This window comes from Hyperolius riggenbachi, chromosome 9, assembly GCF_040937935.1.
Source record: "Hyperolius riggenbachi isolate aHypRig1 chromosome 9, aHypRig1.pri, whole genome shotgun sequence".
NCBI lineage: Eukaryota > Metazoa > Chordata > Amphibia > Anura > Hyperoliidae > Hyperolius > Hyperolius riggenbachi.
In genome coordinates, this window is record NC_090654.1 from 247,920,429 (window position 1) to 247,936,378 (window position 15,950).

Consider the following 15,950-nt stretch of genomic DNA (forward strand, 5'->3'; position numbering starts at 1 on the left):
CTGTGTGGGTCTTAAACCCCATACACACGCTCAATTGCGGTCTTTAATGCTGGGTACACACGGTATGATTTCCGCTCAATAGATGGATCCGATAGATGATATCTGGCACGTCCAATATTCCTTCCGATCGATTCTGCGCTCGATTTCTCATAGATTGAATGGAAATGGTTAAACACGAGCGAAGATAAGAGAATTGGGTGCAGAATCGTGCAGAAAAAACTATCGGGTGGGAAAATTCGAGCGGAAAAACGTAACGTGTACACCCAGCATTATGCAGCACAATTGTCAAACAACTTTTGTTGTGTAACAAGTTGAACAACCCAAACAAAGTTGCTTGCTATTGTTCAAACAACTGACGTCAATCCAACTGTTGGATTGACGTCTTATCAGTTGTGTGAACAATAGCAAGTTTTTTGGGGGTTGTTCAACTCTCACAACAAAAGTTGTTTGATAATTGTGCTGCATAAAAGACCGCGGTTGAGCGGGTGTATGGGGCCTTATAGGGATGTAAATTGAAGATGGGAAGGGTCTGTAAAAAAAAAAAAAAAAAAAAAAGCAAGATGTCCATTTTTAATTCCACTCTGTGCTAAGGCAGAGGACCTGGGAGTTCATTTAAAATGCCCCTATTGAGGTTTGACTTTTTTTTTCTAATTATTTTCTTTTCTTTATTTAACCGTTTCTATGCATCCCTTTCTTCACCAGTACACTTATGGCATTATTAATGGTATTGTCATACTATTGTTGCGGTTGATCAACATGTACTAAGTTAAATATATCCCAGACATATCTCCCAGGTCCTTCTGACTTATGTTTTTGTTTTTTGTGTTGTACATCTTGCTAATAATACACCAGTGTTGTGACATTAGTCCAGTGTCCGAATCTCTGCAGAAAAAGGATGTTGTCCTCAAATAACACTCAAAAATATACATTGTGATCCGGAAGTACTTGTATCTCTAGCGAAGTTCCCTATCTGCCTCTATTTCCTTTTGTTCCTGAACTACACATGACTATTTTAAGTTTGAATAGAACTAAACGGGTCAGAGGTTGGACTTAATAAAAACAATGTAACGGAAGCATTGTGAAGATCTCGAGGATGCATCTAGGCTTTGTGATCTATGGGGTATTTTGCTTTATTGTTTAATTATTACTGATATTATACGTAGTGCTGATGTGTTCAATCTTGTTTTTTTTTATTTGAATATGCCACATTTTCTGCAGCACTTTACAGAGAATGTTTGGAAATTTCATAATTATTTTTTTTTGGGTACTGGGTTGAAACATGCGGTCTATGCCCAGAGATAACCGTATCCTAGCTCTGGTATTACAAATTCCTTCGGGCTCATTTCCACTAGCCCCTGCGAGAAGCGCAGCGGCACTTCTCTGTTGAGCGAGTATGCAACCGAATCCCTGAAGCCATGCACAGCTATGGGATTCACTGCCACTCGCACGGGAAAAATGCTGCAATGACAGGCAAATCACTGACAAGCGATTCGAACGGCTTTGCGGCCAGGCCCCCCCGATTTGTGCTGTAGTGGAAACGGGCCCTGACAGGCAGGTTGTGTACTGACTGGACCTCAATCTTGGAACTTACTTCCTCCTTGTTCTCCTCCTCATCAGTCGTTTAGTGGACTCTGACTCTTCCTGACCAGATGTACTTCTGCATGCTAGATGTCTGTGCAGAGAAACAATCAGCCGTGAGTGACAGTCATGATAAGATGCGTTGTAAGTTTGTCATTAGAACACTTGTTGGAAGTGGTGATAGTCTATTACCTTCTGTTTTCGGAAGACTGTACTGTTCTATGCTTTGTCGTGCTTTCAGTAGAGGCCTGTTGGTACTTATCCGTTAGCCGGGCGCATCCGGCAGGTGGCGACAAAACTCCACCAGAGTTACATCTTTCCCTACTATCCACGGCGGCCTGGAAGGGGAATAGTAATTAGCGCCACCTGCTGGATGCGCCCGGCTAACGGATAAGTACCGGCCTGTTTTCTTTTAGCAGATGATTTGAAAATTTGATGGCTTCCACCTATGGATACACTGAATCTTATACCATTTCCAGTTGCTGATTGGAACACCTTTTTAGTCAGTAAAACCCTCAAAGCCCAACAAAAGCCAACACTGGACAATGGGTAATTCTCAATGAAGTCCTTTTTGATTAGCCTAAATAGAAGTATCATCTTTGGAGGTTGTCATTTCTGGTGTAGCTGTGCACCTATCCATACAGGCTTCGGACTGTGATTAATTCGTTGTTAGCGATGGTTGTGATTTTACAATCCTTACAGATTGTGAGGATTATGATTTTTTTTTTTTTAAACTGGAATTTTGGAAGTATCTGGAATATAGATGGCTCTTTGGTGTCACATGGTCACACATGCCTAATCGACCCACCGAGTGGGAGAGGGCGAGAGCTGCAATGGAGTTTTCCAATCACATTTGCCCTATTTAACTTCTGTCCACCATTTTGTTTCTATACACGGTTTTATTTCACTTGTCAAACTGTATCAAAGTAAAATTGTCATTGTTCAGTTTTGGATTTTCAATGGACCTTAAAGCTGATCTGAGACGAAAAACTAACTATAACAAGTAACTTGTCTCTATATCTTATCTAAAGTTTAGGTACAGCAGTTTACAATTTACACAGCATATCTAGCTGCAAACAGGTTCAAAAGTTTGATTTATTCCTGTTATACGAGGGCAGCCATGTTCTGTTTGTCACATTGTCACAGACTGAGGGCTGGAGATGCTATCCGCTTGCCTGTGTGTAAATTCAATCCCCTCTCCTTTTCCCTCCTCCCCTCTGCCTCTGAAATCTCTGGCTAGTAACACCTCCCCTTCCCCTTGTCCAGACTCAGCTCCCATAAGCCCCTGCTACTGTCTGAAAATGCCAAGGCACCCTGAAAAGCTGTGGGCGAGGCTTGTTTCGTTTATAGTGAATAAAAGTATTAAAACAAAAACAAAGTATTTGGCTTGGTGAATGCTCTGTAAACTATATGAAAGGAACACAATTATGCAACGACTAAAAGTATATCTCGGATCCACTTTAAACTATGTACAGTATGTATTTTGTTTGTGTTGATGCCAGCTGGTTTGTCTACTACAGCCTTTTGTAAACTCTGCAATGCAGATGTAAGATTTTCTACCCCCTCTTGCTACTACTTTGTTGTCTCAGCTTTGCAGTCCATTTCACGGTTTGTTACATCAGAGCTTGCACTAACTAGGAGACACTGAGGTTCTGAAATTGTATGTCAGTTCTGTAGTAAGCACTTTTCCATTGGAAAAAAACCAACATCAGGACAGACCTGAATTTACATTGTGCAGGTCACATCAGTGAGCTCTCCATGCCGCTGCCAACCTAGTTCAAGGTCTGAAGTTTAGCTGAAGGTGACCATTGGGCAGCTGTAAAATGTAATTATGCTGCATGTGTGAATGAGTGCTGTATATATACTGCATTTGTTCCGAAGTGTAACGAAAACAAATGTGGGCAGAAGAATACAGAGAAGACCTCTTTTAAACTCGCTTGTGCTGATGGCATTTGGGATTCATGCAAGCCTGCTGGTTTCCGATAAGGAAGTCAAATAAAGCTGGCCCATCACCTGTAAAATTAGGACATCGCACACTTCCTGTTGTAGAGGAAGTCTACATTTATTCTTCCTAGATAACGGCAGGACTGACTGACCTAACATGTAGTGACCCTTTGATTCATAAACATTGTGTTCCGCTAGAAATAATGGGGGAGAAAAAAAGGAATGTTCTGCTCTGTTGGAATGTAAGATGGCCATTTTTTTTTTTTTTCAGCCATGCATTGTGCTCAAATTCTTTCACTATCGTCTCGAGTTAATATTCCATGTGGTCTTATCGCACTTGGCACATACTCTTGTTTTGCCTAATCTCATTTCAAGATTTCACATTGTAGGGGCATAGAACCACCTACTCACTGCGACATCATTCTCTAGTGCAAAAACGTCATGGCCCTTATTTACTAGGGCTTTTCTGATCAACTTCAGTGGCGTTCATAAATGCAACAAATTCCTGGGTCTTGATTGACCATAATGATGGATGTTGGAAAGTTAGTGAATAGATAGTAGTATGGTTACAAGCCTTATACTCACAATGCAGAGCAGCAGGAGTGTAATAATAATGCTGTAAAGGTGATCACTGTGTTTCAGCAACCACCATTATCCAAGTGAATGTTCTAAACCAGTGTTTCTCAACATTTTATTGGAATGTACCCCTTTTAAAACCCTGTACTCACCAAGTACCCCCTAGCATAGTAAACATTATCACAAGTACCCCTTGACAAATACCATATTTTTCGGACCATAAGACGCACCTGGGTTTAGAGGACAAAAACCAGGGGAAAAAATATATATACTAAACCTGGTGCATCCATGGCGAAGGGGCATCTTGTGGATTATGCCCCCTTGTGCCTCTGTCCTCCTTGTGTTCTCCTCTATGCCCCTTTGTGTCCCCGTGTCCTCTGTGCCCCTTTGTCTCCCTTGTGTCCTCTATGCCCCTTTGTGTACCCATGTGTCCTCCTTCATGTCCCTTTGTGTCTCCCTGTGTACTCTGTCCCCCTTGTGTTCTCCTCTATGCCCCTTTGTGTCCCCGTGTCCTCTGTGCCCCTTTGTCTCCCTTGTGTCCTCCTCTATGCCCCTTTGTGTACCCATGTGTCCTCCTCTGCATGGGCACGGTACAGGGAGTCCCCCACATTGAGTTGGGTTAGTTTCATATTGGCAGGCGTTCACAAGTCAGGAACTCCCTGCATTTGGACTATAAGACGCAGTGACTTTTTTTTTTTTCCTCCACTTTTGGGGGAGAAAAAGTGAGTCTTATAGTTCAAAAAATACAGTATATATTTAATCGGTAGTACATGATATTTGGTTCTAAATAATTTACTATTGCTTTTAAATAGCGAAAATGCTAATTTTGTGTTTAAATTAATAAGTTATTTAATAAGTTCTTATTAAATAATTTGTTCTTGGTTAAGTATATCAAGCCTTATTACCCCCTAGAACCATCAGAAATACCCCCTTGGGTACACATGCAACAGATTGAGAACCGAGGTTCTAAACTATTGCCTTATGATTTCAGACCACGTTCGGAGGGTCTTTTATGTTTTTCATTGATAGTCTTAGAGAACCTTAAAGCAAACCTGAAATGAAAATAAACTTATGAGATTATGAAATGTATGTGCAGTACAGCTAAGAAATAGAACATTAGTAGCAAAGAAAAAGTCTCATTGTTTTCCAGTACATGAAGAGCTTTTTAAAAGAAAATTCCGTTATCTATGCAAAAGAGCTTCTCTTGAGAGATTCCACCCACTTGGTCGAATACAGTCCTGTTTTCTGAAGCACTTAAACAGCTCAGAAACAGTGAGTGACATCTTGAGATAAAGTTTTACTTCTGGAAAGGTTAAAGGGTCATTATGTCTGCTTTGTTTTATAGCTTTAAAGACAGTGTGGTTTTATACTGTAACAGTATGATTGCAATGTTGTAAAAAAAAAACTAACTGAAAATAAAAATTAGACCCTCTTCTTTGCTACTAGTGGTCTATTCATTACCCATACTACACAAGCAATTCCTTACATCCTTTTCCGCTTCAGGTTTGCTTTAAGAAATCAGGCCCCATATGTCAGTGAAACCTGAACTAAACTTGCAGCTTTGCACAGAAAAACTTATCAAAAATGCATGCAAACCTTGTTATGGTTTTTCATGCGACTTAGGTGAAATCAAGGCCTTAGGAAGATCAACTGAGTTAGAGTGAGAAGCCACCTTTAATAAGGAGCCTTCAGGTTGGAAGGTACAGATGGGTCTCTAGGGATCCTTCGCAGCAGCATGGTGGTGGTACAGTTGTTTGCACTGTAGCCCTTGCTTCAGAGTCAACCAAGACCTAATTGGCACAGAGCTTGCTTGGTTCCTCTGTGACTTGTATGGCTTTCATCCAGGTCATCAGGCCTCTCTCCCTACTTCATAAACATACCGGCACTTCATATTCGCTGAATTCACTTAATTGCTTATTAACTGTACACACTCAAAGAGATTTACGTTTTTTTTTTCATTGTTGAAGTTTTAAATGAAAGTGAAGCACTTGCACGAGATCATACTGTCCGCCTTGTATAAACAGAACATTCCACGTGCAGAGTGTTGGATCTGGCATATGGAATTTACATACACGCGTAGAACATACCGGGTTTGAAGTGCTATCTCAATGTTAACATTGGTGTTACACCAAGTCTGGAATTTTTTTTTTTAATGCACATTTAACAGGATATGTTCTTAAATGATGGTTTATACTAAAATTTGGGGGAAATGAGAAATCGCCAGCTGCGCTAATGCATAGATCCTTCCCTTTCCTCTGCAGCAACATATAGCTTCCTACCCTGTTTTCCAGAAATTGTGATATCCCCGCCCCCCCTCCCCCCCCCCCCCCCCCCCTCCCACGGAAAGTAAGCCCTAGCAGGAATTTTGAGCTTGCTCGAAATAGGCCTACCCCGAAAGTAAGCCTTAGTGGCAGTAAGGGTAAAAAGTTATTACTGCAGCCAATGGTCTTGTGGGTGGGACCATGGCTCAATCATTGGGCCAATCAGTGCACTCTCTGCTACTCAGCGGGTGCAGTGATCATCCTAATAACAGAGCCATGGTCCCGCCTACGAGAACATCATATCCCGTAGAAACACAAGTTGACGTACTTCTTCCCCATAGGCTGAAGCTCAGGGACATAGCTGAATGGAACTGGGGGGTAAGAGGAGAATCCAGGGGAGAACGGGACTGTGGGGGACACCAGGACACAAACGGTACAAGTGGGACACAGAGGCACACTAGTTGGATCCAGCAGAGGAAGAGACTGCACAGTGGGTAAGACAGGACACACAGAGCATTAAGTTGTGTGTTCATAGAAATAGAAGACCTCCCCTGAAAAAAGCTCTAGTACAGCTTTTGGAGCAAAAATTAATAGAAGACACTAAAATGATTATTGCTGGCTAAGTTATGCCCATTTCCCCATTGGCTGATAGCCTACCATAGTTGACAGGGTATAGTAAGGAAGCGTAGCTTCAGACTAAGGGGGTGGGGGGACAAGCAGGCAGCAAGGGATGGTTTAGTAGGAAATTAGGCACTAGTGTAGTTGAAGGCATCCAAACCTTACAGACCAATGGCTGCTCTCTGCGACCACGTATTTGTAAGGAATGGGGACACGATCCACGCACAGATGATGGTCCTGCAATTTTAGCGTTTACTAGTGTTTTCCACTGGCTACCCTATTTCTTACAAATTAATGGTCATCACCTAATTGTTGCAAGCAGGGAGCTGCCGCTGGTCTGTGAGGTTTCCAGTTGGCTCCACCTCAATTAGACCAGGTCCTGAAAGCGGACAAATTGCTGCATAGTTTTAAGCTGGGTTCACGACGGAACACAAGTCGCACTGCACATTATTCACACGTTGCATACAGTGAAGCATGCAGTCAATGCACGTTTTTTCAGTGCGTTGGGATGCCTCACGCAGTTAGACTGAATTGGGCACATTATGAACATTGCATTGGTTCTTCATTGCAGTGCAGAAAGCAGAGTTACAATATGACCGTTGCGTCACACCACAAAGCCTGTACTGTGCTAGGCCCCTGAACTGTCACCCGCAGGACCGACGCTTTATAAAATCCCTTTGGAGCTTTTGGCTGGCCTAATGATGTCTGACTTGAGAACACTAAAAAAAAAAAAAAAAAATTGTAGCTTGTACTGTTTAACCTCTTAAAGACCGCTCCACGCCAATTGGCGTGGAGGCGGCGGCCCCAGGACCGCCTGATGCCGATTGCCGTGCAGTCCTTGGGGCGTGTTTTGCAGGAGATTGTGTGCGCTCATCTCTGCTTGCCTCCCAGCGGCGATCTGCTAGGAGACTGTTAGATGGCAAAACCGCCGTCTGTCTACCTAGTACAGCTCTGTAATCTACGGCAGTGCTTTACGGCTGTCCCCCTGAGATACAGGAGAGCAATCCACTCTCGTGTGTGTGTGTGTGTGTGTGTGTGTGTGTGTGTGTGTGTGTGTGTGTGTTACAAAAAATAACATCCTGGGAGTGATTCTCGCCCACCACCAGACAGCTCTGGTGGTGGGCAGAAGGGGGGGGGGGGGAATCACTTGTGTGCTCAGTTGTATGGCCCTGCAGTCAGGCCTTAAAGGTGCAGTGGCCTAATTGGTGAAAAATGGCCTGGTCACTAGGGGGGTTTAAGCCCAAGGTGCTTAAGTTGTTAATGGCAGTCCTCAAGCGCCCTCATATTTTTTTCTGCTCACAGTACAGAATGCTCAAGCTCCTTTTTGTTAAATTAAATCTTTAAAAATCAGGTCCGTTCAGAGCTGAAATATTGTGGTTGGCAGACGCCCATGTCTTGAAGCACTTGTTGAATGATAGCGTTGCCCTTCCAGGCCTCAGCAGTGAGATATGGTGGCTGGGTTTCCTGGACCTCCTCACTCTCCAGCCATTACTGTGTTGTTTGGCCTGATTTGTCCATCACCTCAGGCCACCCTGTCTGAAATTCCATGCTGCCTGGTCACCCTGTCCCAGTGTACACTCTGCAGGCTTTACTGAAGGTTGGATGCTGCAGAGTGCTAGCCTTGGTTTGCACGATTATTTAAAATCCTGATTCTTAAATATTAACAATAAAAGCTCTAGAAGGGCTTATGTGGATCTGTGCTATTCCTCACACAAATTGTTATATTAATGCAGTCCTCCAAGAGAAATAAATTCCCTTTGGAAAAGTCTGTTATATGGTCCAATCAGAACGGGGGAGGGGGGTTGATCAGGGATATGCTAACTTTTCTGACTTGCGTGCAGACTGAATTGACTCATGCTGCTTGCTCACATTTCTGGACATTAAAGTGAACCAGAGATGAAGCACCCTCATGTATTTTACCATATATATCAGTGGGGAACATTAGAGAAAACCCCTACCATGCTTTGTTTCATTGTGCACTGTTCAGCTTGCTTCTAAACAGCCCTGATAAAATCCCTGACTGAGCATTCAGTCTGGTTTTGCTATAATGACTCCGCTATAATGATTCCTGAGCAGAGCCAGCACTGGGCAGGCTTGGACTTGAAAAGACATGAGAACACAGACTCTGCTATAAATATTCCTGAGCAAAGCCAGACTGAATGCTCAGTCAGGGATTTTATCAGGGCTGAGCGGTGAAGGATGAAACAGAGAGCAGGGTAGGCATTTTCTCTAATGTTCCCTGTATAGAACAATGAGTTTGTTTTGGTGATATTTTTGTACAGTTTACTTTTACGCTATAATCAGTGATGCGTTGTGGTATAACGGACGCTTTGGAACGCAGCTTGCCACACTGCAATGCACGACCTATGCTACGTTCAGTTTGGTGCACTATAACCGCATACTGCATGGTAACACGCATGCAGTGCGTTACTGCAAAATGTGCATGTTAACAGTGGCAGTGCGGCATACTTTCATTGAATGTTTCACTATACTTCACCATATGCGGCACAATGTGCAGATAACGTGCAGCGCTGCTTTCCTGATCTGTTGTATTCCTACTGTTTGCTTCAGGGAATGCAACACAATGGCCATTGTGATCCTAGCCTCAATCTTTGTTTTAATTTGTATTTGCTCCTCATATTCTGTATCGTTAGAAGAGAAAACTGATCATGCATTGATTGTGTCATTATGAAAGTGTTGAGGAATGGCGAGAGCTTCATAAGTCCAGTGTGAATGCATAACACTCATTGTATGGAAAAGGTTCTTAAAATAACTCGGTGAATATTGACAAAGACAGCTGTCTTCCCCACCCCCAGGCCTTGAAATAACACTTCCACTCTGTGAATCGTAGTACTGGCCAACCTCACTCATCTAGATCTGTACCAGCCTTGCTTTAGCTTTTTCTATGCACAAAAATACAAAAAAATAAACCTCTGGTTATTTTAATATAGTTTCTGTATGTATGAAAATGTTACCTCTGTTTTATATTTTATGCTGGGGATACACGGTACGTTTCTGTACCGTGTATCGGCCAGCTGATAATATTCAGCTGGCCTGATCATTCCGCTCGACCCGCGCCCGCTCGATTTCGTACAATGGCAGGGAATCGAGCGGTGATAAAGAAGCGCCGGCGGGGACGAGCGGCAATCGATCCTGCGCATAAAACGAGCCGTGTATAAACGAGCCGTTAGATCCTAGTTCCAGGCACAGATTTTCCTTATGCAAAAGCATTTTTCTCAATGGGAAGTCTCTCAGCATCAGAGCTTGTTGCTATTGGCCAGGAACCTCTTTGATTAGCTGATCTCAGATAAATCGCTTTATATCCCTGGTCCCATCCTTCGCCATTCATTTCCTGTATGGCCAGAAACACACTAGGAGCGATTTTCTGAGCTCTTTGTGATTTGAAAACTCTTGCTAATGTTATCGGTGTGATCCCACTTGAGTGATGTGATTTTATAAAAATCCCCCATAGCATTGCATTAGCAAGAGCTTTTTCAAATCACTAGAGATTAGAAATAAAACTAGATCCTAGTGGGTTTCTGGCCTGAAGGTCCATACCCACAACAAGTTTGCGTTGTGCGTTTAACCTTTAAAAAACGAATGATCACAGTTGTTTGGCCACTTTTTAACAAATTTACGTTAAAGACCAGGACGACTGATCGTTCAGTCTTCCACTACAGTCAATGGGCTTAAGCAGAAAAACTGTTAGGTTGGAGTCATTTTTTTTGGCTGACCGCTCGCCTACCTCCAATTGCAATTCATTGTCGGAATTGCCTAGTCTAAGCTACCCCTGGGTACTTGTCTTAATGGCTGATATTGTGGTGAAACCCCTTCCATAGTGTGGTGTTATGACACTTTCCTTTCTGTGAGCCATGCTGCATTGTGGGAAGCAATAACCGCTTCCAAATGCCAAGCAACCAGTATCTCTCTCTGCATATGTATATCTATAAAAAAAACTTTTCAGCCTATCACATTGTTAGTGGGTGTGGTCATAGATGATGGCAGTTGGTGTTGTCAGTGTTTTTTAATGTCTGCCAGTAGTAAAGATGATGACCGTCACACTCCTTCTGGATCAAATGGCATAAGCAAATTGTATTATGAACATCCAATTATTTCTTGACCTCATTAAATTCTCAGTTTGAAATGTATTGATTTTTTTCCCCTACTGCTGTTTCTTCTTAAAGTTCCTATTTAGGTGCTTTAAGTGTTGAAGGTTAGGTTGTCTGATCTGTGGTGTGGTTACCAGACTAAAGGTGGCCACTAACCGTCCTATTTCTAACGAAAAATCGGTCAAGTGATCAGAAATTCGGATCGGATTGGTTGTAAATAATCTCCATTGATGGGCACAATCTATTACGAACGATTATAAAAATAGTCATCAGTTTTGGATTTTGGTCAAACCAAAATTAGAATTTTCTTGTTGGTTGTGATAGGAAGCAAGGACTGGTTTGTTGTTGTAGTGAACTATTTTTCTTCCAATCAGAATGATCTGTTTGCTTCAACGATTTTTCGCTAGAAATTGGATTGTTAGTAGCCACCTTAAGCTTGTTAACCTACCTCTTGTGTCAAGTCTTTGATCGTTTTCCCCCATACAAAACCACCCATTGCCCAGACCTGATTCAGTTATGGTACCTGTTTGGTGAAATTGCTTTTTGAGATCTGGTAATCTGTAGCTAGCTTCTCTTTAAACTGATGCAGAGAAGTCTGGCTTTTTGTTCAGCATCAGTCCTCACCTTGTAGTCTTGTCTTCTGTTACCTTCATCTGCTCTCCTCTTATTTAGTCTGGTAACCTTCTTGGACCACATCCAGACATCGCTTACTTAACGTTAAGGTTCATAATCATCTTTGTCGACAGAACGTTGCTGTATTCAACTCTGTACAACATCATACAGGCTTATTAATGCCATGATGCTGGAGAACTGGTGTGTGTTTAACCTCAGAGCAGCCAATCAGGAGCAGTGCTTGTATGTATAAGTGTGTGTGTGTACATGACTACTCATTTCAGACTCCAGAGAGGGGGAGGACGCAAGTTATGTAAACGACTGCAGCCTGAATATCTGTTACAAGCCTTGCCTGTATTAGAGACAATTCCTGGTGTATTCCCTTCATTCATTTTATTTATTAACCACTTTTTCTACCACTACAGTATATCTGGGTCCTCTGTGACTTCATCTAAGCCACGAGGACGTAGATATGTCTTGTAGCAGAAGCACAGCTGTGCACCATTGGACTTGCTCCTGTGCACAACTCCAGCACTATCTGATGCAGCACTAATTGGTGAAAGGGAATATATGTTCCCTAAACCTGTAATATTGATTTTTATCATTAAGGCTGGTTTCACACCAGGACGTTGCGTTTTAGTGGATGTTATGGTCGCATAACGTGCCCCTAACTCAACGCCTGGTGCTCTCTGATGTGGACGTCAGTGAGCCGCGTTGTGCAGCTCACTCTGGCGTCCATGATGCCGTGATGCGTACTCTTGGACACATGCGGCATTACGTGGTCCCGCCCGGCCAATCGCCACACAGAGCGGCCGCTCCAGGAAGTAAACACTGCACATCACTGAGTGCAGTGAATATTAATTAGCCATGTGCCTGGCCGCTCTCTGCTCCTCCCCAACATTACTGAGCATGTGCAAGCAGTCTAACGCGGCTCTGCCGCTTATAAAGTACTGCATGCAGTACGTTGTCCTATAGCGCAGCGTTACTAAGTAACGCAACGTGGGCACTGTGAACAGCCCATTGATTTTTCATTGCTGTGCGGTGGGGTGCGTTACAGCCTGCTCTAACGTGCTCCTGTAACGTCCCACTGTGAAACCAGCCTAAAAATACTTTTATCTCAGTTTATGGTGAAAAATGCACACTGTCGCATTAATTCAGTCAAATATCTTCACCTTAAATTGTGATAGGAACATAATTTTAAGTTGTGTGATATATGGTAGAAATGGCCAAACAAAATTTGTTTATTTACGGTAGCTTTTTTTTTTTTTTTTAAACTGGAATTGGTAAAACTGTATTTTTTCCCCCCCTCTCTTTCCCATTAAAATGCATAGAAAACCAAATGGTTCAAGAGAAAAAAAAATGCCATACAATGAAAGTCTAGTTTGTCTTGAAAAAAAAAATCTATTTCATTTAGGAGTCATAAGTAGGGATAAAGTTATTGCTGATTAAATAGGGACGTAGCTAAAATGTAAAAACTGCTCTGGTCCATAAGTGGGAAACAAGGTCTGAATAGGAAGTGGTTAAAGGACACCGAAGCGAAAATAAACAAGTGAAATGAACAATTGTATCCATCTTCCTTTCCCTAAAAATGACTTTAAGATGTTCCAGTTTTATTTTACGTTTAAATCTGCTTTTTAAGTTTTAACTGTTTTGTTTTTGCTCAATGACACATTCATTGACGTATGCCAGAGCAAAAATCTATGAACTATTGGTCCTTTTTATCTCTTTCCTGCTCTCAGAAGCAATTTTCTGAAGGGAAAGTGTTTTATAGATGGACTTTCTCATCAGTGAGGGTCACACTGTAGTCACTTCCTGTCTGAGTCAGCCACTTACATACTTGATATTTAACTCTTTCAGGCAGAGAAAGAAAAAAAGGAATACAACAGTTATTAGTGTGCTTGGCACTGTACATACCTATGTCTATCTTATGTCACACGTCACTTTGGGTATCATTTAAGCATCAGCATGGGACGCAGAGCTTCACAATAAATAAGGGGTTGCAAAATTGCAAACGTTCAGGGCTAAATCGCAGTGCTCTGTTGCATTGCAGAATAATTTTGCCTGTAACGTTCTATGGGCCTGTCCACAGCACTGCGTTGTAATGGATCCTATTATTCTAACTCCCTGCATGCAGGCTTTGTATTGAAGTCTGTATCCAGTTTACATTGCGGTTCACGTTCATTATATCGTGTGCGTTATCAACTTACCACTATGAACCTAGCCTCCTATGTATAAAGTAGGACACTGAAGCCGAGCATGACAATCGTGATATGCACAGAAAAGCAGAGCAAAACACATCAAAAATGATATTTTATTTTTATGAATGAGCCCCAAGTATTGTATGTTTGTAAATGAATTGAAACCTCATTTTTCATTGTAAGCCAATTGAACCCGCATTTCAAGTCTGTGTTAATTTCTTTTTATCCTTTGTTCTAGATGCCATTATGGATGGCAGGGTGACTACTGCAACAAGTGTGTGCCGTACCCGGGCTGCTTACACGGGAGTTGCCAGACGCCATGGGAGTGTGTGTGCGAGACAAACTGGGGTGGCCTCCTATGCGATAAAGGTAAGTTTCTAATGAGCAATTGTCCCCAGGAATGTAAGGTTGTTAGTTAATGAAGAGGCACATGTCCCCTCTTCTCATGCATGCTAAAAACAAATTGTTTTGGTTTTTTTAGGTGGCCGTATACACATTGCCGCCCTATGTGGTAAAATGATCCCTTTCTGATCCAAATCTGATCAGAGGGATTGATTCCTACTACACACAGCACATCGATTTCTAATGGAGTCCACTATGAAATCTATTAAAAATCGATGAAAATGCAGGATTGCGCTGCTAGATGCATTGCAAAGCTCCTGTCTGACCCCAGTCAACTGGTGCAAGCATGGAACTTGTCAGTTTATAGAGTAGTTGCTTAGAGCAACCAAGCAAAATCCTTGATTAGGAAATCTTCTCCAATTTTGCACCAATTTTCCTCCAATTTTCTGTTTCTTTGCGCTGGTCTTCATAAATCTGCCCAATCTTTATGCGAGGTCAGCAGAATGCATTGTGGTCTTATGTGGTCTGTCGGTGCCAGTTAACTGTACCGTTTTAATGAACAATCGTATTTCTGATCAGATTATTCAGATTGTATTGCAAGAAAACATGATGGGGCCCCATCGATCCTGAATGATCTAATTCTTCTGTTTGGTGGATTTTTTCATAGATCTGATCAGAAGTGGTGGAGATAGGATTGCAAGTGCGATTCTTTTGTGGTGTGGATCGATTGACTATGATCTTTTCTTTCAATCTGAATAATCTTATCGAAAGTATGATTATTTGCTAAAAACTGTATCTTTTAATTGGCACCTTAAAGGGAAGGTCCAAGCAAAAAAAAAAAAATGAGTTTCACTTACCTGGGGCTTCTACCAGCCCCATGCAGCCATCCTGTGCCCTCGTAGTCACTCACTACTGCTCCAGTCCCCCGCTGCCAGCCCCATGCAGCCATCCTGTGCCCTCGTAGTCACTCACTACTGCTCCAGTCCCCCGCTGGCAGCTTTCTGACCTCGGAGGTCAGGGCCGAATTGCATACATTTTTACACATTCCCGCTAGTGCAGGAACATTAACACCTAGATTTTTACGTGTTAGTGGTGCAATGCGTAAATTTTTGTTCCTGCACTAGCTGGAATGCGTAAAAATGTATGCAATGTGGCCCTGACCTCCGAGGTCAGAAAGCTGCCAGCGGGGGACTGGAGCAGCAGTGAGGGACTACAAGGGCACAGGATGGCTGCATGGGGCTGGTAGAAGCCCCAGGTAAGTGAAACTCATTTTTTTTTTTTTGCTTGAACCTTCCCTTTAAAGGACAACTAAAGTGAGAAGAACATGGAAGCTGCCATATTTATTTTCTTGTAAACAGTACCAGTTGCCTGGCAGCCTTGCTGATCCATTTGGCTGCTATAGTGTCTGAATAATACCAGAAACAAGCATGCAGCTAATCTTGTCAGATCAGACAATGTCAGAAGCATCTGATCTGCTGCATGCTTGTTCAGGGTCTGTGGCTGAAAGTATTAGAGCCAGAGGAACAGAGTGGACAGGCGGCTAGTATTGCTTAAAAGGTAATAAATATGGCAAACTGCATATACTGTACCTATTACTTTAGTTGTCCTTTAAGTACCTTGTAATGAGAGCTGTGCTTACTTTCAGCTGTCCTCATCAACCCAGGGGCATCCACACAGGTAGGCTGAATACAGCAGCTGAGGGAGGAAGATTC

At 42.5% G+C, this 15,950-nt stretch overlaps 1 protein-coding gene across 2 annotated transcripts in view; it reads left to right on the plus strand.

The window, feature by feature from the left end:
- The window catches only part of JAG2 (jagged canonical Notch ligand 2), a 178,118-nt gene that overhangs the window by 104,088 nt on the left and 58,080 nt on the right, over positions 1-15,950 (plus strand). For both annotated transcript variants that reach the window (XM_068254255.1, XM_068254256.1), the window contains exon 6: positions 14,135-14,265. In XM_068254255.1, coding sequence (XP_068110356.1) covers positions 14,135-14,265 — 131 coding nt within the window. The remainder of the gene's footprint in view (positions 1-14,134; positions 14,266-15,950) is intronic.